The 20880-nt window shown below is 46.9% G+C and overlaps 1 protein-coding gene across 2 annotated transcripts in view; it reads left to right on the forward strand.

Moving 5' to 3' along the window:
• Nucleotides 1-20880, forward strand: part of BUD13 (BUD13 homolog) — a 310306-nt gene that overhangs the window by 32193 nt on the left and 257233 nt on the right. Inside the window, exons 10-11 of one of the 2 annotated variants that reach the window (XM_019941853.3) lie at nucleotides 1872-8555; nucleotides 17177-17275. In XM_019941853.3, the coding sequence (XP_019797412.1) occupies nucleotides 1872-1965 (94 nt within the window). In that variant the 3' untranslated portion in view covers nucleotides 1966-8555; nucleotides 17177-17275. Of the gene's footprint in view, nucleotides 1-1871; nucleotides 8556-17176; nucleotides 17276-20880 lie in introns of those variants that run through there. The other variant, XM_019941854.3, reaches the window with a different exon arrangement.

The raw sequence follows: 20880 nt of genomic DNA on the forward strand, positions 1-20880 counted from the left end.
GAGGAAGTGGGAAATTGGTTAAGTGATAAGATGGCAGGACCTAGTGACTGATTAGATGAGAGGGAGAAAGCACTGGGTTTGGCAATAAGGAAGATCAGTAATGACTTGAGAGAGCGTTAACTCCATAGCATAGTGAAACAAAAGCCAGGTTCTAATGTGTCAAGGAGTGACTGAAAAATAAGGAAGTAGACAGTGAATAAAGACTCTTTCAAGAAGTTTATATAAGAAGACGAAGTACATGGTATTAGAAGGGAGTTGAGGGCCACTCCTTGAAATTCACCCCTGTAGTGACTTCCATGACACCCTACTTCTGGTTATTTTCTCTTATCATTTCATCTCGGCCACCTTTATGAACTTCTGTTCCTCTGTGCCCCTTGCTTAAATGTTTCTCAGGGCTCCATCTGTAACCCTTACCTGTTCTCACTCCATGTGCTCTCTTGGCTGAATCTAGTCTAGTACACCTTCACTTACCAGCTGTATGTACATGATTCCCAAATCTGTATTTGCACCTCAGTCTGGAGTATCTGGCTGTGCATTGGATTTCTCTGTTGATATGTACTTGAGGCATCTTAAATGCAAACATATTCAAAACTGAACTCATCAGCTTTCCCTACTCTAAGCGTGCTCCTACTCTTGTGTTCTGTCCTGGTTAATGGCAGCCTCATTCATCTAGTCACTAAAATTATTAACCCATGAGTCAAACTTACCTCTTCCTCCTTTGCTCTTATATAACTAATCAATCACTAAGTCCTACTATGTTTTCTCTCTTTCTGTCCCTCTTCTTTATCATTACTTTCATCATCTGTTGCCTGGACCATTGCAGTAACTTTCCTGCCTTCAGTCTCCTCCAGAGTGATCTCTTTGAAATGCAGTTTATGCTCCCACTTTAAATTTATCCTTCACAAGGAACTCTACTCAATACTCTGTAATGGCCTACATGGGAAAAGAATGTAAAAAAAAAAAGTGGATATGTGTATATGTATAACTGATTCACTTTGCTGTACACCTGAAACTAACACAACATTGTAAATCAACTGTACTCCAATAAAAATTAAAAAAAATAAATTTATCCTTACTAGGTGAAATCTAAGCTTTATACTATGGCTTACAGAGCTCATTATGATTTGCCCTCTACCTACCTTTCTAACTTTGTCTCGTGCTACTCTCTTTTCATATTTGAGGCTCCAGCCATACCAGTTTGCCTTTGTTTCCCTGCATGTGCCATGCTGTTTCTTACTTTTGTGCCTTTGCTGTTGTTGCTCGTGCTATACTCTGTGCTGAAATGCCCTCCTGACCCTTCTGGCCCTCTGGTTAACTCTTTCTTTTCAGACTTAGCGTGGGGGCCCCCTTCACAAAGGCTTTGCTGACCATTCTTGTCCATCCCCCTCCCAAGCTGAGTAAGATCCCCACTCTGCTTCCATGATACTCAATGCATATTTCTATCATAATCTATGCTTTTTGTTTTAATTATTTGCTTAAATGTCAATCTCCTCCACTAGTCTGTGAGTTTATCAGGATAGGTGCTGTGTTATACTCATTTTCATGACACAGTGCCTAGTATATAATAAGAATTCACTAATTGTTTGTGTAACGAATGGATAAAGTATAATACATAGACATCAGCTGAGAGTGTGTTGGGCCTTTAGAGAGCGATAAATGTTTGAAACAGTTGTCAAAAGAGTTTGAGAAAGAACTGAACAAGGACTAATAAGAGGGTGGATTATTCTGTCTTTCTGATTCTGTTGCTTATGTCTTAAATATTTTCACATGATTGCCTTTACTTTCCTTTTTGCTCATTAGATTGTGAACTCTTTTTTCAAAAATAAATGTTCAGTTCAGGATTCTGGCTGATGAGTATTTCTTGATTGCAGGTCCAATGGATTTGAACAGAAGCGCTTTGCCAGGCTTGCCAGCAAGAAGGCGGTGGAGGAACTTGCCTACAAGTGGAGTGTTGAGGATATGTAACTTTTCTGAGGCAGTGGGGGTGGCTGTGGGTTGTGGTGGTGGACACTGGGTGGACAGACGTCCAGCTGCAACAGTCATCTGTGCTCATAATCAGGGCCCACACAGACCAGCGACTTGTTGGATGCCAGTTTTGACTACAGAAGAATATTTGAGACGTAATGTTTGGACTGCAGGACCTGTACTTCTCAGGTGTGCCGACGCTGCCTATTGCTGGCTTTCAGAGGAAGCGTTGATTTCTCTGTGTCCCAGGGTTTGTTCTTGGTTAGGGTTTTCCCTTTTTAATAAACACACATTTATTTTTTTAAAATAATTTTCTTAAACGGATATTCTGTTTTGGGGAAGAATACAAGCTGATACTGAACCCCCAGGGATCTTGGAGGGTGATAGTTGGATTTCTCATTCATCTAGGAAGCGGGATGAGTACAAACTTTCACAGTGATAGCTCCTTCCTCTTAGAAAATAAGAATTATTGCTAAACTAGACTTAGGAATAGACATGGCAGTTTGGAGACATGGTGTCTGGTAAAGGTAGTGTCACAAATTAGTGGGGAAGAGATAGATAATGGTGCTCGGAAAATTGGCTTATTATATGGACAAAAATAAAGTTGGATCCCTGCCTTAAACCACATAAGGCAAAGACAGATCCCAAAGTGATTTTACCTAAATGAAAGGTAAAATGCTACAGCCAATTAGAAAAAATGGGGAATGTCTTTGTGACCTTGGGGTGAGGATAAATTTGTTAAATTAGATCTCCAAATCACAATCCGTAAGGTTTGATAGCTTTGCCTACATCATAATTAAAGATTTCTAGTCAACAAAGCACCCCATAATCAAAGTTAAAAATGGGTATAGATTAGGAGAAAATATTTCCAATGTCTAAAACTGATAAAGGATTACATTTATAAGAGATTGAATGTAGAAGGAACTACTACAAATTGGAAAGAAATACAAAACACAAAATAAAAATAGGCAAAGAATATGAATATGTAAAATCTAAAGGGAAAACCAGAATGGGTAATAAGTATATTACTACTAGTAATTAGAGAAATAGAGATCGAAACATTAATGAGTTTCTACTTTGTATCTATTAGCAAAAATAAGGAAGAGACTGAATTCTCATGGGGAATGAAAACTCATGGGAAGTTTCAACTGGTGCATCCATTCTGGAGAACAAATGGGCAAAACTTAATTGAAAATAAATAATATCTGGGATGTAGTATTGCAGAATTTTTGAGAGAATATTGTCTGAGTTTGAATCTCAGGTATGCCTTTTGCTATGCGACCTTGATAAGCCACTTAACTTCTCTGTGTTTTAGTTTCTTCATCTTTGAAATGGAGATAATATTACCCACCTCACAGGTTTATTGTGAGCCTAGAACAGTGCCAGGCACATAGTACATGTCACAAAATTATTAGCTGTTGTTATCATTGTCTTCGTAATATCAAGTGTTGATAGCCAGCTTCCAGTGTGGCCCCAATGATCCCTGACTCCTGGTATTTAAGCCCTCGTGTAGTCCCCCCCTACAGTGAATAGGGCTGACCTGTGTAACCGGTAGGATGTACTGGAAATGTGTGACTTCTGAGGCTGAGTCATAAAAGACATTGAAGCATCTTCCTTGTATTCTCTTGAATTACTTGCTGTGGAAGAAGCCCGCTACTATGTCATGAGGACACTCAAGTGGTCCTCTGGAGAGGCCCATGTGGAGAGGGACTGAGGCCTCTCACCAGTAGACACACCAATCAGCCCTGTGAGTGAGCTACCTTGGAAGTGGATCCTTTTAGCTCCATTCAAGCCTTTAGATGTGTGCAGCCCTGATCAACAACATGGCTGCAACCTCACGAGAGATCCTGAGCCAGAATCACGCAGCTCCAAATTCTTGACACAAAGAAATTGAGATAAGAGGAGGTGTTTATTATTTTTTAACAGCTTGAGATATAATTCACATACTATACTGTTTACCCATTTAACGTGTTTAAGTAGTTTTTAGCATATCACAGAGTTGTATAACCTTCACCACAATTCATTTAAAAATATTTTGGATACAGGGAGTTTTGTATCCATCAGCAGCCACTCTTCGCTTGTCCCCGGCTCCCCTAGCCCTAGGCAACTGCTAATCCTTCTGTTGCTGTAGATTTGCCTGTTCTAGACATTTCATATAATATGTGAATGGGACTATCATACAATACATGGCTTTTTGTATCTAGCTCTTTTCACTTAGCGTAGTGTTTTCAAGGTTCATCCGTGTTGTAGTATGTATCAGTACCACATTCCCTTTAATGGCTGAATAATATTCCCTTGTATGGATATACCACATTTTATCTATCCATGCATCTGTTGATATTTGAGTTGTTTCCACTTTTTGGCTATTGTGACTAATGCTGCTATGAACATTCATGTACAAGTTTTGGTATGGACTTACGTTTTCATTTTTCTTTGAATAGAATTGCTGACTCATATGGTTAACTCCATGTTTTGCTTTTTGAGGAACTACCAAACTTCCAAAGCAGTGTATGAGAGTTCCAGTTTCTCCACATCCTTGCTGATACTTGTTTTTGTTGTTGTTTTTGGCCATGCCATGCAGCTTGTGGGATCTTAGTTCCTCGACCAGGGATTGAACCCGGGCCACTGGACCACCAGGAAACTCCCGCTAATACTTGTTATTATCTGTCTTCTTGATTATGGCCATCCTAGTAGTGTGAAGTGGTATGTCATTGTGGTTTTGATTTGCATTTATCTAATGCCTAATGTTGTTGAATATCTTTATTTATCTTCCTTGGAGAAATGTTTATTCAAATCCTTTGCTCATTTTTTTTTTTTTTTTTTTTGCGGTACGCGCGGCTCTCACTGTTGTGGCCTCTCCCGTTGCGGAGCACAGGCTCCGGACGCGCAGGCTCAGTGGCCATGGCTCACGGGCCCAGCCGCTTCGCGGCATGTGGGATCTTCCTGGACCGGGGCACGAACCCGTGTCCCCTGCATCGGCAGGTGGACTCTTAACCACTGCGCCACCAGGGAAGCCCTGCTCACTTTTCAGTTGGGTTATTTGTCATACACATACACACTGTTATGTAGAATTCTTTATATATTCTGGTAACAAGTCTCTTATTAGATATATGATTTGCAAGTATTTCCTTTCATTCTGTGGGTGTTATTGTTTTAAGCTGCTGAGTTTTTAAGTAATTTGTTATGCAGCAATAGGTAACTGATGTATTAAGTTTGTACATACCCTACCTCAAAGCAGTTTCCACTCCTGGCTTTATCCTTCAGAGAAACTTGCACAGATCCACAAGGAGTTACGTATATGGATATTTACCTGTATGTATCTTGGGTAGCGAGAATCTGAAAACAGCTTAGAAGCCTGTTTCTAAAGGAATTGATAAGTAAAATGTGGTATATGTATATGATGGAATATTATAAAAAAGTCAGATGCAAGCTGTTAGGACATGATAGACTCCAGGTGAGGAAAATAAGGAATAATGAAATTTATAGCAAAAATTAGCTAAGTAAATTGAACACAGAAAATATTTTTTAAGGAGAATTTACACCCTAACTTACTAGAATAGTGTCCTTGGGAGGGAACAGAATGGGACTAGAATGCGGAATGAAGGAGGGAAAGGGAAACAAAAGAGGGGCCTTGCATGGATGAGTGAGATAGTGTGTCCTGACCTCAGGCATGTGATCCACTCAGTTCTTTGTGCCTGGGGCTCTAAGCACACATCCAGAGGCAAGGTCTTGCTCTAATGGAATTGACATTTAGTACCTGTATTAGTTGGGGTAGGCTAAACTGCTATGACATTCTCCAAATGGACTGGCTTACCACAATAGAAGTTTTTTTCCTCCCTCCTCACTCATGTCCAGGGTAGTTTCAGATTGGGTGAGAGGGAGGGGGATTCTCTACTCCATGCAGTCATTTAGGGACCAGGCTGATGCCAACATTAACATGGCTTCCAGGGTTGCTTTGGGTATTGCCATTTTGGTGAGCTGAGCAGAGCTTGGAGGGTTGCTTGATAGATATTGTGGGCCAGCTCTAGAAGTGGCACACAGCCATTCACATTCTGTCAGCTAGAACTTAGTTGCATGGCTGCCCCTTAATGCAAAGGAACTTGAGAAATGTGATGCACACCCAGGAAGAGGGGAAAAGTGGATGTTGTTGAGACAGCGATCCTCTCTGCTGCAATCCTGAAGAAAGGCTGTCTGCCCGCCCCCACCCCCCCCCCCCCCCACCATTTGAGACTTTTGTGGATTTTGTGGAAAATCCCAGAGGGACTCCATTCTCTACCTGGAGAGTCTCAGCTGAAGTCACTACCAAGTGAGGAATATCTCTTTCCTAATTGGTCAGTGGCTGTCAGAGGAGAGCTTAGGCAGAGAGATGAAGGGTAAACTTAAATTGTGTCTAGACTCAGCATTTGTGAGAGGAAGGTAGTTTTAGAGAGGAAACAGCTCAAAATAAACTTGAAGGTTCTATAGTTAACATGTGGCAGAGTTGGGACTAGAACCCAGTGTTCTCCTGGGCTCTGCAGTGCCTGTATGGTCCTTTGGTGCCTTGCTGTAAACATTTTTTTAAAAAAATATTTTATTTATTTATTTGGTTGTGCCGGGTCTTAGTTGCAGCTTGCCAGCTCCTTAGTTGTGGCATGCGAACTCTTAGTTGCGGCATGTGTGATCGAGTTTCCTGACTAGGGATCGCATCCGGGCCCCCTGCATTGGGAGCGTGGAGTCTTAACCAGTGAATCATCAGGGAAGTCCGAAACATTTTTTTAAAAGGCCCAAGGTTAGAACGTTGTGGTGAAACTGGTAAAATCCAAATAAAGTCTGGAATTTAGTTCATAGAATTATGCGATTGTTAATCTCTCAATTTTGAAAAATGAACGTAGTTAGGTGAGTTAACAGTCAAGAAATTTGGGTGAAGAGTAATGAGACTTTCTGTATTGTCTTTACAACTTTCTGTAAGTCTAAAATTTTTCCAAAATAAAAAGCTTATTTTTAAAAAAGTCCCCAGGGAATATAGGCTCTGGACACTGGATCCTACTCTAAGTTACTACTTTTGAGTTTATACTTTCGTAAGTTATGTTAAAGCCAGTCCCTTTCCTGTGAGTGGCGGTGAGCATGTTAAACTTCTAGCCTATTGTCACATCTGTTGTACACAGCTGGCTTTTATTTCCACATGGGTTCAGGTTTTAACTTCATTTTTGTGGGGCCCTACACTGTTTCTTAGGAAGAACTCGCCTTAAGAGGCTGTTATGGACTGAACGTTGTATCCCCTCAAAATTTATTTGTTGAAATACTAGCTCCCAAGTTGATGGTATTAGGAGGTGGGGCCTTTGGGAGGGGATTAGGTCATGAAGGTAGAGCCCTCATGGATGGGATTAGTGCCCTTATAAAAGAGACCCCAGAGAGATCTCTTGCTTTTTTGGTCATGTGAGAGCACAGCCAGAAGCTGGCTGTCTGTGAACCAGGAAGCTGGCCCTCACCAGACACCAAGTCTGTTGGTACCTTGATCTTGGACTTCCTAGCTTCTAGAACTATAAGAAATAAATATTTGTTATTTAAGCCATCCTGTCTATGGTATTTTTGTTATAGCAGCCTGAATGGACTAAGAGGCTCAGATACTTTGAAAATCTTAAACCACCAATATTTTTCTTAACAAAAGAATTTATCACCTGTATTCAAGCAGAGACTGAGGTGGAGGGGAAGCAGATAGATTCTATTCCGGGCAAGCTTTGTGTTTAGTGGGCATTGGTGAAAATTTATAAATTCCTCCTCCCTCTGATTTCTCTGCCTTTTCATGTATGAGCACAGCACACCTTTAGGGCAGAGACCTCCAAGCCTGTTCAGCTGGAAGCTGGCTGTCATTTCCTAGGCTGGCTACTAGAGGGCAGTGTGATACATCTTTTCCGGACTGGGGAAGCAGGGCACTGGGTCCATGCACATTTTCCAAAATAATAAGACCTAGAATCTTTCAAAGATATAGGTGGCTAAATTCAGTTGCATATTCTTCCACTTCTTATCCCTACCTTAGATCCAGAAACATAATCCTATTTTCAATATGGTAAAGATTTTCAAGAGAGAAACGTAGTATTTAGGTTTTGACCAGAATCTCCCTTACTTGGGCTTTGGAAACCTTTCTCTACATGGAAGACTTTTTTTTTTAAATTTTTAAATCATATTCAGACCCTCTGGTTCTTCTTCCTTTCCTATGCCTTCTTCAGCCTGAAGTTCAGACTTAAGGAGCAGTGAGCAATACTGAAAACTACTGAATTGTACACTTTAAAAGAGAACATTTTATGGTATGTGAATTATATCTCAAAAAATATAAAGGGCAAAAAACAGCAGTGAGCAGACGCTGTAGCTCAAATAGAATGTAATTAATTGATTTTACTGATTTGAGAAGTCTTAATGCTTTGCCATTGGTTCATTAGCAAGAGGGCAATACTCTGATCTCTTTTTTCCTCAGGTATCTTGGAACACACTGACCTAGGACACAGAGAGCGTCGTTCCTTTCTAAAGAGGTTACTCACCCTAGTCAAAGAGCTGGACTAGGGTCAGGGTGTGCCTGGGGAATCCCAGTGAGAAGGCGGAGTCGAGGCTGTGAGGTAGCTATCTTGAGGCCTGAGTTTTAAGTTTGAGTTTGGTAAGAAATGTGTGTCCTGAACTGCGCATTTTTGCAAAGGTTATTTGGGCAGTTTGTTTCTTCCAGTTTCGTTTTTATTTTTAGTTTTGAGTTCTGTTTTTGGCATAAATACTTCTGGAACTGGCTTTCAGGCAGCTGGACTGGCCTGTAAAAGTAGGTAGAGAGATTATAGGGCCATGCTGCAGCCGAGTCATGATTCCCCCAGGACGCTGGCCTTTTTTGCCATATGCAGACAACATTACTGTATCTGTAATGACTTAGTCTCTCCTTTGTACCTGAATATTTTCCTCTGCTCAGTAGAGAAAGTGTGTTTGCCTCACATTCGATGCTGTTGACCTTGGGCTTACACAGGTTCACCCTTTCAGAAAACAAGGGCATGTAGGAGGTCCTGGTGGTAGTTTGATTCTCATTTGGTGCCTGTGAACCCCTACCCTTGGGAGGGGGCAGAGAGCAGTCAGCTGAAAAAGGAATCAGTCTTCCTCTTCCTGCGTGTTACGTTCAGCACCCTCTGTCAGCTCAGGAATTACAAGGAGTCACAGGTAAAACAATGTCTAGTGCTTAGTAAGCAGGGCCTGTTTTCTTTTTCTTTTGGCAAGAGAGGGTAACTTGCTCAGAATCGCTCTGTGCAAGAGAAAAGAGCCAGGATTTAAACATCACACTCCTCTCTCTGCAGTTCTCCCCCCATCCATCCTCACCCTAATAGCCAGGTAAGAGGCGAAGGGAGAGTCCAGGGGGTGGTGTCCTACCCACAGGAAGGAGTACTTACCAGGGCCTTCTCATAGCCTCTGTGATGAGGGTCTCCACGGCATACTCGGGGCTGAGTTCCACAGTCCTGGAAGAATTGCTTGCTGGCAGTTTCAGCTTGGAGCTTGGCTGTGAAGACCCTGAATGTACTAGAGGGGTACTTAGCCTTGACCCTTTCTTCCAGGGATTGGGGAGGTAGCAGATAAGATATCTGGGAAGAGAGGAATGCATGTCTGGGGAAATAATGATAATAAAATAATGCTGATGATTTTAATGGCTATCTTTTGTTAAGTACTTACCACGTGTCAAGCATGTGTTAACTGCATACATACCTCACCTCTGTGGTCAGGGAGAGATCAGAGTCTGTAAGTGGCTGCAGATTTGGGAGGGCCAAATTTCTGGATTTCCCAAGAAAAGTGGCGTTGGGGTATCCTGGCCGGGTCAACTCTTTTTCTTGTTCTCTGCACCCCCTCTTGGGATGAGGGGTAGCTGGGATCTTTATGTGACCCCCTTTGGCAGAGAGCTCAGGCACTTCACCCTGGTCACTGTGTCTCTATCAGACTTGGCAGCACTCTTCCCGCGCAGGAAGGCATCTCCTGCTTCGGCCAGCTCGGCTTCTGATGTTGATGCGTAGTGGTCTGCCAGCCAGGAGCAGTGACCTTCCACACGGTCTGGATGTAGTTGCTGCGTGGGGTAAAAGTATTTCTATAGGTCAGAATCCATATCTATGAACTAGTCCAGGGATGCCAAATAGAAGGGCACCGGGCCTCTGCATGCTTTCTTTGCCTGTCATTTGTGTGCCTGCCTAAACTGTACAGTGTATTTTCAGGTAATTTCAAATGAAAATTTATTTCTTCTCTGAAAACAAAAATTTAATTTATTTTATCTCGGTTTCTTTTCACACTCCCCGGTTATCATACTAAGACCCGGCAGAGAGGATGTGACACCTGCAGCCGAAGGATAGGGCAATGGAGACACTTTCTAAATCACCCTGTTAGGCAGCTTGAGGCTACAGCTTAGAAAATGTGGTCTTGGGAAACAGGAGCTTGGACGTGTGTTTGCTGAGGGGGCAGGGAGAGGAACTGTTTCATTGCTAGGTCAGTGTTCCTGGTCACTTCGGGGTGAAGATTATCTTTTCATCTACCACCTTGGAATAGGATGGCTGTTCCTGTAACACTTGTGTAACATTGTGCACATATTACTGACTTTGGGTTGGAGCTGGGCCTTCTAATGTTCACGGATGAGTTAGAGGTATGTAGAGGGCCATTCCAAGCCCCAAGGAAGCAGGCTTTAATAGGGGAGAAGCTAAGACAAGGTTGGGCAAGTGGGATGTCTGATTCTCTATAGTTTCATGGGTACTGGATAAGCCTGGCTACTCTACCTCCTGGCTTGCGGTTAGAGTTCACGTCTCCCAGGATGCGTAGGGCAAGAGCTGACCCCCGCCCCCCCGCCCCGTTATGAACAGCATGCAGTTTGTCCTTGCTCAAAACGTATGTGAGATGAGAGGACTAAGTTAGTCTGAACTAGATGGAGATCCAAGATTGTCAAACAGTTAGTCCTTTGCTCTGTTGCCTTCTCCAGCTTTGTCTCTCAGTTGGACAGAAGACAGTCTGAAGTTATTACCTTTGTCTTGGGAAGTAGAGCCCTCCTCTGGCCCTTCCCCCCACAGCAAACTTACAGTAGGTTGCCCACAGTTCTGGTTACTCTCTTGATCCCCTGGCTGCTCTTGTCTCGGTCAAGTTTGAGGACTTGATTCCATCCTGGGGCTTGGAAGTCACTCTGATACTGGTTGATATACTCCATGTAGACTGGATGCATTATTAGTGCAATTTTTCTGCCCTGAATGTGAACTGGGAACATCGACTGACCAAGAGGAGGGTTCTGGAAGGAAATCTGATGAGTGATGGTCATGCAGTAGTCACCTAAGGGGAGTGAGAAAGTGTGCAGAGGGTGTCCTCTGTGTGGGAGAGGCATGAGATTAAAGGTGGGAATCTGGACCCCAGCAGGCTGGACCTCCTGCACAGCCGGCTCAACTTGACTGAGCCTTTAATAATGGGAATAGCAGATCCCAAATATATCCGCATTGCCTCCTCTACACCTCTGACCTTCAGAGTTGTCGCCCCAAGACCAGAAATAGAGAGTCATTAGTGTGGAATCCCAGAGTGGCCTCCCAGCCCCTTTTGGATCACCTGAGCTTTGAAAGCCTGGACTGCAGGGCTGCCTGCTTGTCCAGCCCAAACAGGAAGGAGAAACATAGGCTGGGTTGGGGTAGTGGGTATGGTGCCCTCCCAGAGGGGTCCTGGCTAACCATGGAGCCAAATATTGCCTGCAAGGCTCTTGAAGGGAGAGGGCTGGGGTACTTGCTGCTTATCGTATTCTCCTGGGTTGGTGGTTCCCAAGCCTGGGATCCGCCTCGGGGACGGGAGTGCCCTTGGGTAGGGGGAATTGGGTAGGTTGGGAACAGAGGGGTCAGTTTCTGCTTTATGCAGAGTGCCACTCCTCTATTCCCTATTACCCTGCACCCCTCCAGGCTAAGTCTCACCTGAATGGGAGGGTTTCTCTCCATGGTAAGTTCAGGGCTTGTAACATTCTTCATAGGTTGTACTGAAGTGAATCCATGGAGACTTGCTGGGCTGGCCGAAGTAGCCTAGATGTTGTGTCTGGAGTGGAGCCTTGGGAAGGGGCTTCAGGCAGTATTTACCATCTCCTGGGGCTATTTCCTCCTGGGCTTCTGACTCCTGCAAAGCAATCCCCTACTGCTGCTTGCCCATCACGGGAAGTTCACTTCCACCTCTTTGTTCAGAGGAGTCCTTCTTATCTTCCCCTCATTAATAGTGGAAGTTGGTGGGAACCAGCCTCCTAGAGAGGTCAACAAACTAGGCAGGTGCTACCATCTAGCAAGTTACTTAAATTCTCTGAGCCATGGGCTTCCCTGGTGGCGCAATGGTTGAGAGTCTGCCTGCCAATGCAGGGGACATGGGTTCGTGCCCCAGTCCGGGAAGATCCCACATGCTGTGGAGCGGCTGGGCCCGTGAGCCGTGGCCGCTGAGCCTGCGCGTCCGGAGCCTGTGCCTCGCAGTGGGAGAGGCCACAACAGTGAGAGGCCCGCATACCACCAAAAAAAAAAAAAAAAAAAAAAAATTATCTGAGCCATAATTTCCTTATTTGAGAGGATTTGAAATAAAGTAGCATAGTGCCTGGCATGTAGTAGGTGCTTAATAAAATATCAGTATCTTCTCTTAAAATGGTATTATTAAGATATTTCGAGTGGTGCCTGCTGCGTCAGTGGCATGTGCCCCTGTTGACTCCACTCTTACCGCACTCTTGACTTTACCTGAACAGCAGGATGGCTTTTCCTTGGCTGGGTTTGGTGAGCCAGCATCTCTTCCTGGGTGGGATTGAGGGCTGTGCCATTTGAAGAAGGGTATTGAAGTGGATGGGGTCTTCTGTCCCCAGGAGAGGGGGTGTCTAGAGCAGGGGGAGGAGTCGTGATTGGCCTAGTCCAGTGATTCTTCCCCATCTACCACCAGGCAGCCTTCCCTCACCCATTACCCGACTAAGGGGAGAAGTGGGCCACTGCTGCTGATGGTATGTCCAGACAGGACCCAGATTTAGTTTATTTGTGGTTGGATCAGTAAGAACTGGTGGGGGGCTTTCTCTGTAGGTAAGGCCATATGGCATTTCAAAAGCAGTTCTTCTCAATGAGTATTTCAGCTCTCTTTTTGTTTTTTGGGTATTTTTTGGCTTTGAGAGTAGTGCTGGCTGGCAGAGGGGTGGCTTACAAGGAGGATGGGTAGTGGTGGACTCACTGAAAGGTGGGCGGAGCTCCAGATAGGCGGCTACCCTGCTCCAGGGCTTGGCGCGTTTGCTGTGGTGTCTGTGTTTCCTAAGGGGCAGAGGAAAGAGTAGTCTAGGAGCGCAGGAGGATTAGAGTCATGGATTTTGTTCCCTCCCTACTTCTGAAGCTGCGAGGAAGGATACACCCCTCGGGACCTGTGGAAGCCCCTGCACTTCCTCAGAGAGAGAGGAAGGTGGTCTCTGCATTGGCCACACAGACACAGCATTTGAGTTTCAAGGGTGGCAGATTGGGAGAGGGGGTGCTGCTGCCCTTTTAGAAGCACCTTTTTGACTGGTGAATAATGAACATTTTTGACCGGCCAGTGTAAGATGGACAAGGCAGGGTAGGGTATGTGGTGTCCTTAGGATGGAGAAAGGGCTGCCAAAGGGCCATTTAACCTCTGGTTGATACTGAGAGGCTGCAGTTACAGTGGGGAGCAGGTAATGAGAACTCTGTGGGAGGACTGCCTGCGAACCATCGAGGTCCGGGTGAGCCCTGAGCCAGAGTAGTACCCAAGACAGGAAGTGTCCTGTGTCCTCTTCTTGTCAGCCCTGCATTGGAGGACAGAGCAGAGAGCAGGAGCTTTGAGGACAGGTAGGGGAGTGGGTGGCAGTCGTGGGAGAGGGGTGACTGGATACTCATCCACAGTCACAGAGCCCACAGAGGGGCTGCAGGTGGGCACTTCGGCGCATTGGCTTTCTGGGCCACGTTGGCACTAGCTTCTCTGCCCGGCCCTGTCCTCTGTCCCCCGCTCCTGAGTGCCTGTGCTTTGGCATATTGGTGTTGGTTCTGAGCTCTGATGGCTTAGAGTGCTGTGACTCAGAGGAGGCAGAGGCCGCTGTGTCCCTAACAACAGACGCTGCGGCTGCAGCTCGGGAGGGGGTGGGCATGGGCCTGCTCAGGCCTTGTGTCTGCCGCCAGCCTCAAGTCCAGCTCTGGATCTCCGCTGTATGTGTGTGAGCCCAAGCTCTGGCCCTTCCGATGCCTGTCCTTTCCCGCCCCCATCTCCACCCAGTGTGCGCATGCACACATACACCCACACACCAGCTGTCGTCTTGAGACAGAAGGCTGACTGGCGTCTTGTCAGCTGTATAGATTTGCCAGTGGCTGACACTCTTTTACAACCTGTAATCACAAAATAGGAATCTCAGAGTTGGAAGATACCTTAAAGGACTTCTCTACACTACACTTTCCCCACACCAATTAATTTAAAAGTATTTTCCATCAACTTATTAGCTCAACTGCTGTCCCAACTTCTGGTCCCATGGAGATGCAGTGCTAATTATCTTAATCCTAGAATCAGAGTTAGAAAGTATCATAAAGAAATCTAATCCTCACACCCACTCCAGTGCTGGAGTTCAAAGGCAAATCGTATTTCTGGGAAGAGCCACTCACACCCATGTTTAAACACTTTGTGTCCTCTCACCACCTCCTGGGACAGAATGTGTTCCATTCTTGGGCAACTCCAGCTCCTTTCAGTTGTATTTCCTGTGGCTTCACCATTTGAGTTATTCATCTTGGGGCTTACAAAAACAGACTAATAATCCTTCTCTACCTGACAACACTTTAGATGTGTTGGGACACATTTTTCTTCCCATACCCTACCTGCTTCCCTCCCAGGAGCCATAAGGTTAAGGTAATAGGAGGAGAGCTATGTATTGAAACTTGTTTAAGAAAGGAAGCAAGTTGATCTGTGCATAATCAGGTAGTAGGAAATTAATCTTCATACATAGTTTAATTGTATTTATAGATGCTTCACATAGGGCCTCTTCCCTCCCCTCCACACCCAATCCAGCAGCAGAACTAAGCATGACAGCCCAGCTAGAGGCTGACAGGAGAGGAAGAGGTGGGAGGAAAAGGATGAAGGACGGTAGGAGAGGATCAAGGGGGTCAGCTGAAGGGGTCTGGAGGCCTGTTCAAGTTAACCTTGAAGGGTGGTCTCAAGGTGGGTCCCAGAGTCATAAATAAAGATCAGGGGAAACCGAATGGGTTAGAGGAACTATTCCTGAACACTGTCGTCCTGCAGGCACTGTGTGGGTTGGGCTGTACCACATGAACGTGAGGCAGGGACCCAGGGAACAATCTCTGGGATTCATCGTGCTGGAGTGGCTGACAGTAAGACTCTTTCCCCCTTAATGTGGCACCTCCTGTGTGATTAGGAAGTAATGTCACAGTTATGTTGACATTAGAAGAAAGCTGCTGGGCCTATCTGACTCTTTTCCAGTTCCTTCGACCATCCTTATAATGGATGATTTTGAGTCCCATATTTTCTTCTCTGAACTCACTCCAGTTTGTTGCCGTCTGTTTTAAAGTACAGCAGCTGGTGTGAGTCCTGAGGCTCAGGGTATTCTGATCAGAGTACAGTAGGACTGTCACTTCCCTCCATGTAGATCGGGTTATATTGTAATCAATTTTATTTGATAATCAATGTCATCAGTGTTGCATTGCAATCAGTGTGTTTAAGACCGAATTAGCTTTCACGGTGACCACATCCCACCATTGATTACCACTGAGCTCACTACTGTCAGCAGTTCCCACAGCTCCTTTACACATATTCTGAGAGAAGGGATGGGGCCATGTTGCCCCCATCTCCACGTATGCCGTTGGTGTTTGCACTCAATGTGATTACCTTCAGTCTCCAAGAGAAATCCCACTTTCTTGTTCTGCTACGCTTTCTCAGCATGCAAAGTGGTAGGATGGTGGTCCTTGTCCTGGTTTTGCTTGGTGCAGGAGAGGAGGCTGGAATGAGGGTTATTGGAGCCCGTTTCTTCTCCTGACGCTCAGGCTAGCCCAGCCAACATGGCCTCATGCTGGAGAGGAGTTAACTTCTGGGTCTTTTGGGGAGTCTTTTGATGTGGACTAAAGAGAAAGTGTTGACAAAAGCAAACTCAAGCAACCACCCGAGGTGCTGGGGGACCCCCAGGTTATGGGGCAGGGGCTGGAAGGGCCTGTCTTCCCAGTTCTGCTTCGGAACTCAGAATGCAGACTCGTTCTACTTCTCCCAGGGTAGAGTCTGCTCGCCTATTCAGCCTTTCTCTGAGTTTCCATGGTACTTTGTACCCAACATTCAGCATGCTGTTTTGTGGGTTGTAAGCTCCTATGGCCAGGACTCTTACTCATTTTCTGATTATTATTTTCTTATTCAGGTCTCTTATTCACTTTCAAATCTCCAGCTTGTAGGCCGAGGCGTTACACCTCAGAACTAATAATAGCTTTCATTTATTTAGGCTACTATGGGCCAGGCCTCTCTATACATTAACCTCATAAAAACCCAATAAATTTGACGCTAATATTTCCATTTCGCAGATGAGGAAACTAAGGCTAAAGACCACAGAGTTACCAAAGCCTATGCTCTCTGTCCAAATGAATGAATGAATGAGTCTTGAGGGGTTGCTCTGGGTAAGAACGGACCACAGTGGGTGCTCTGGGCTGGGCTAACTGATTGTCATGTCTGCAGCATGAGGTAAATGCCTAATTAGCACATGGACATCCTGTCAGATATTCATGGAGTGGTTCTGCCAGCCAACCCAGGCCCAGTGACAGACAGTCCGTGGCTTTTGTGGGGACAGGGTGTGGGAAGCATGATTATCCCAGTGTCGGCAGGGGAGACCGAGGACAGGAACGTCCTCCAGGGCCACGTGGGAGGCCGACAGGACGAAACCCTTGCCTGCAGGTTGTGTCCAGTATCCTCAGCGTTCTGTCAAGGTCCCTTGCGCCCTGACCTGTGGGCCCCTTCCCTGTGGACTCTCTGGACTTCTCACTCCCCTTGGTCAGATGCCACTGGTTCAGGCCTCTCTGCTTTTCCAAGCTGCTGCTTCTGCCCTGTTCCTCCTTCCCCTAGCAGCACCTTCAGGGCCCAGCTCAGATGTCATTTCCTTTGTGGGGTTTTCCCTGGCTTCCTCGCTACAGGCAGATTGGCAGAATGAAATGCCTCCTCTTTGGGCTCGCTCCCATAATACTTGTTCATACCTGACTGTAGTATAAATCTCTTTATATTACAGTGAATGTGGTTTTGCTCCCCTGGCCTGACTTAGAGCTTACTAAAGGCGGAGACCACAGTCTCCAGCATCCAACACGAAGCCTGCCCTATAGGAGACACAGTAAGTATTTGCTGAATTCAACTAAATGCTAGGTTGAGGTTCCATTGCAGGTGAGACCCAGGCAAATGTGAACTTCCAGAACTCAGCAAGCGATGTGCAAGTGGAGGTAGGGCATTTTTTGAAATCTTTGTAAGGATTTTGTGATTCTTATTTTTTCTTTTCACAATAATCCTCTCCTGCATGGGGAAAAGGGGGATAAAAATCCCAGTTTGGCCTCAGCTCCATGCTGGGAGAGTCTTAGGCTGGAGGGGAAATGGTGGAGGTGTGGGACTGAGGCCCAAGGGCCAACCAACCAGACCATGAGCCACTTCAGTGCAGGACACACCGTCCTCTGCCTCCACCAGGGTCTGGCCATGTGCTCCATGGTGGGGGCGGATGGTGGGGGTGCCCAGGAGTGGGAAGGCAGTGCAGGAAAACCCCTGTGCACCAGTCGGTTTCTCTTCCCACTAGTCTCACAAGGCTCTGTGGAGTAGTTACTGCTGAGTCCCCATAATGCCACCACTGTTGGTTCCTGATGTAGATCCTGTGCATTTATGTATTACTTTGCAGCCAATTTGCATCAACTTCTCCAAATGACAGAACGTATAGAAATTCCCCGATTTCTATGACTCCATTCCCATCCCACAAAGAAACACAGTGGTCTCTATACCTCTGTTCTCAGGTATCTCTACCCATTTGGTAGAAGGGGTCCCCTAAGAGCCTTGCATCAACCAGGCAGCAGCACGAGACGAAGGGATCCAGGAGTCCCGCAGCCCCTAGTTTGGGCTCTGAATTCTCTTCTTCCTCTCTTAGGTTAAGGGTGGGGTGTGCGCGCGCATAGTGTGTTAATTTGTTGATTTTTGTGGTTCAGGCTAGGGAGTCAGCTGGGGAAAAGCGGGTGTAGAGTCTAGTGAAGGGGAGAGAGAGGCTTTGCAGAAGGACAGAGGCCACATGCCAGAGCCAGACAAGGCAACCAGCTGGATAGGGCTTCCCTGCTGCCACGGGGATGGGTGGATGCAGACTGCTCTGTGTTGCCACCTGCTGGACACATGTAGAGATAGCACTTTACTCCCTCAGGCTTCCTACCCTTTTGCTGAGTTTTCTTCTATCTTCTTTGGGTTCCTTTGGGTTCCTGTCTAGTATTTCCTCCAGTGGGAAGGAGCTACTTTCCCCCTCTCCCCAGGCAGGACTGTCAAGACACGTCTGCTCTGGCCCAGGGCAGGGACTCTGAGCTTCCTCCTGTGTTGCCTAGAAGAGAGTAACTCTGGGTGGGGGTGGAGAGAAGATTGCTTGTCTCCGTGCTTGGAGTTTTTCCACCTTCTCCCCGGGCTCTGTGGGACCCTGAACTTGGTTGTGATTAGTTTATCCTCCAAACCAGGACACTTTTTGAGTGAATGGTGTGTGTGCTCTTGATAATTATGCTGAGACAGCAGGGGTAAACCAGGTCTCTCCCAGGTCCATGATTGGAACTCACAGTGGGCCTGCATCTGAGGGGCTGCCGCCTTCTTTTCATCCCGAGGTCGGGTGTGGAGGCGAGGGTGGCCAGCAGAGGCTGCTGTGGCACTGGCTATATGTGCAGGCCTCACTGTCTTCGGGGCTCCCTTGGCCGCTCAGGGGCTGTGGGGAAGCAGAGAGCTGGCTGTGGTGGGTAAAGCTGGGTGTGGTAAGGGCTGGGGTCCCCTGAGTGACAGTGTAGCAGAGTGTCAAGTCTGGCTCGTCAGAGCCTGCTTTACAACATGCTAAGGGGGCTGTGTGCACCCTCTAGCTGGGGTTGAGGACACAGCCCAAAGCCCTGAGGCCCGGTTTCTCCCTGTAATTCCTGGGTTGGACTGCACCTCCCCTGAACCCTGGCAACTTTTATCCTGCCCCTTCAGGCAAAGACTAGGCAAGTGGTTCCTGGTACTACCAGCCCTGGAGGCTGGTGCCATCCTAGGTGGATTAGCACTTGACTGGAGGGCCCACGGATACCCTGTGCCAGAGGAGGCCCCAGGGATGCCTGGAACTTCTCTGCCGGACCGTGCTGACTGACCTGCAGGTGGGGAATGCAGACCAGCCGTGGAGTCCTGTGAAGGAGAAGGGCTCCCCTGGAAACTGGTAGCCCTCCCTCCTCTCACCCAGCTCTAAATCTGGCAGCAAGACCCCACTTCCCTCTTTCCCATCCAGGGGACTTCCCTCCCTTGGCCCCTAAGGGCAGAGTTGGGAGGCCCTGCTCCTTGTGGGAGGAAGGGATTTCCGTGGTGGGACGGGGCCCTTCCTCCTATTCTGGCCTGGGGGAGGTCTCGGTTGCTGTGTGAAGTTTGCCCCCCGCCCCACCCCGTCTTCTCTCCCTACTCACCTGGAGGGAGAGACCAGGGTCTGACTTTGCAGACCATGTGTAGGTGATCATGCCCCAGCTCCTCGCCCTTTGTCTGCGGCGATAGCAAAGGGGAGGTGTTCTTAGCAGGCTGCGGGGTGCGCTGCCTGCCTAAGCAGAGAATTCTGGAGCAGCAGTGGGTATCCAGGGCAGCCTCGGGATTACCATGGCAACAAGCCGATAGTGGTGGGGAGGCGGGGTTGGAGCTGAATTCCTGGGGTGGTCAGAGAGGGGCTAGAGGGTAAGAAGGAGAGAAAGAAACCCACCAAAGCCTCCTGACAGAGGACAGTGTGCCCCTGCTTGTTGCCTCTGGTCAGTCAAAACCCAACACTCCCTGGCACAGTCTGCAAAGTGCCCCGCTGAGCCTGGGCAGAGGGTCTGCCGGCTTGTGGAGCAGCGGTGGCTCTAGAGGGGAGTGGGGGGACCAAACTCAGCTGCAGAGATGTGTTTTCTCCATCCATCTGAAGAGTGGCAATGGGTTTTAGACTGCTGCAGCGTGCTTTTCTACCTGGGGGACCCTGAGCCATCAAAGTTAACCTAGACTAGTAACCGGGGATCAATTACTGGCCTGTGATGTGCTTTCTGACGTCCCCTTGCAAAAAGCAGGCTATTTGGGGAAAAAAAAAAAAGTGAAAGTGCTTTTTTGATCTCTGGCGCCTCTGGGCCAGTATGACCCCTCCCTCTGCGGTGCCTTTGCCCACTCCTCACTCATTACCTCTACTAACCAGTAGGCAAGCCTGGGTTAACCCTTCAAGTGCCGCGTTTGGGGTGAGGGGTGGTTGCCGTTGCCTTCTCCAGACAGGCCCTCCTCTGGGAGACAGCTCTCAGGAGCACAGAGTGGGCCAAGTCCAGTGCCTGCCAGCCTCCTCCCCGCCCTCCCTCTGGCTGCCAAATCTGACTTTGATTAGCGTGTGGAGGGGGAAGAAAGCAGGAAAACAGAATATTAAAATCTTAATTCAATTTAAAACACTGTCATTCACAGGCATGCCAAACAGTGAGATGACTAATTATTATGCAAATTAGGCAGATAGAAAAGTGATTAATAATTGCACAAATTAAAAATTATTGTAAACATCCTGTGACGAGCGATAAGTCCAATGGAGAGGCGAGGGCGGTGGGCCGGGGAGGCCATGGTGGAGCTAGCTCCTGCATCCTTATTTCCTCATTAGGGGGATTTAATTAGTGCCTGATGATGGGGCTCAGTGCTGCCAGGGGTGGAGGAGTGGGTGGCCAGGCCCGGGGCTGGCTGTGCTGATCTCAGCCCCTCTCCTGT

This window comes from Tursiops truncatus, chromosome 8 (assembly GCF_011762595.2).
Source record: "Tursiops truncatus isolate mTurTru1 chromosome 8, mTurTru1.mat.Y, whole genome shotgun sequence".
NCBI lineage: Eukaryota > Metazoa > Chordata > Mammalia > Artiodactyla > Delphinidae > Tursiops > Tursiops truncatus.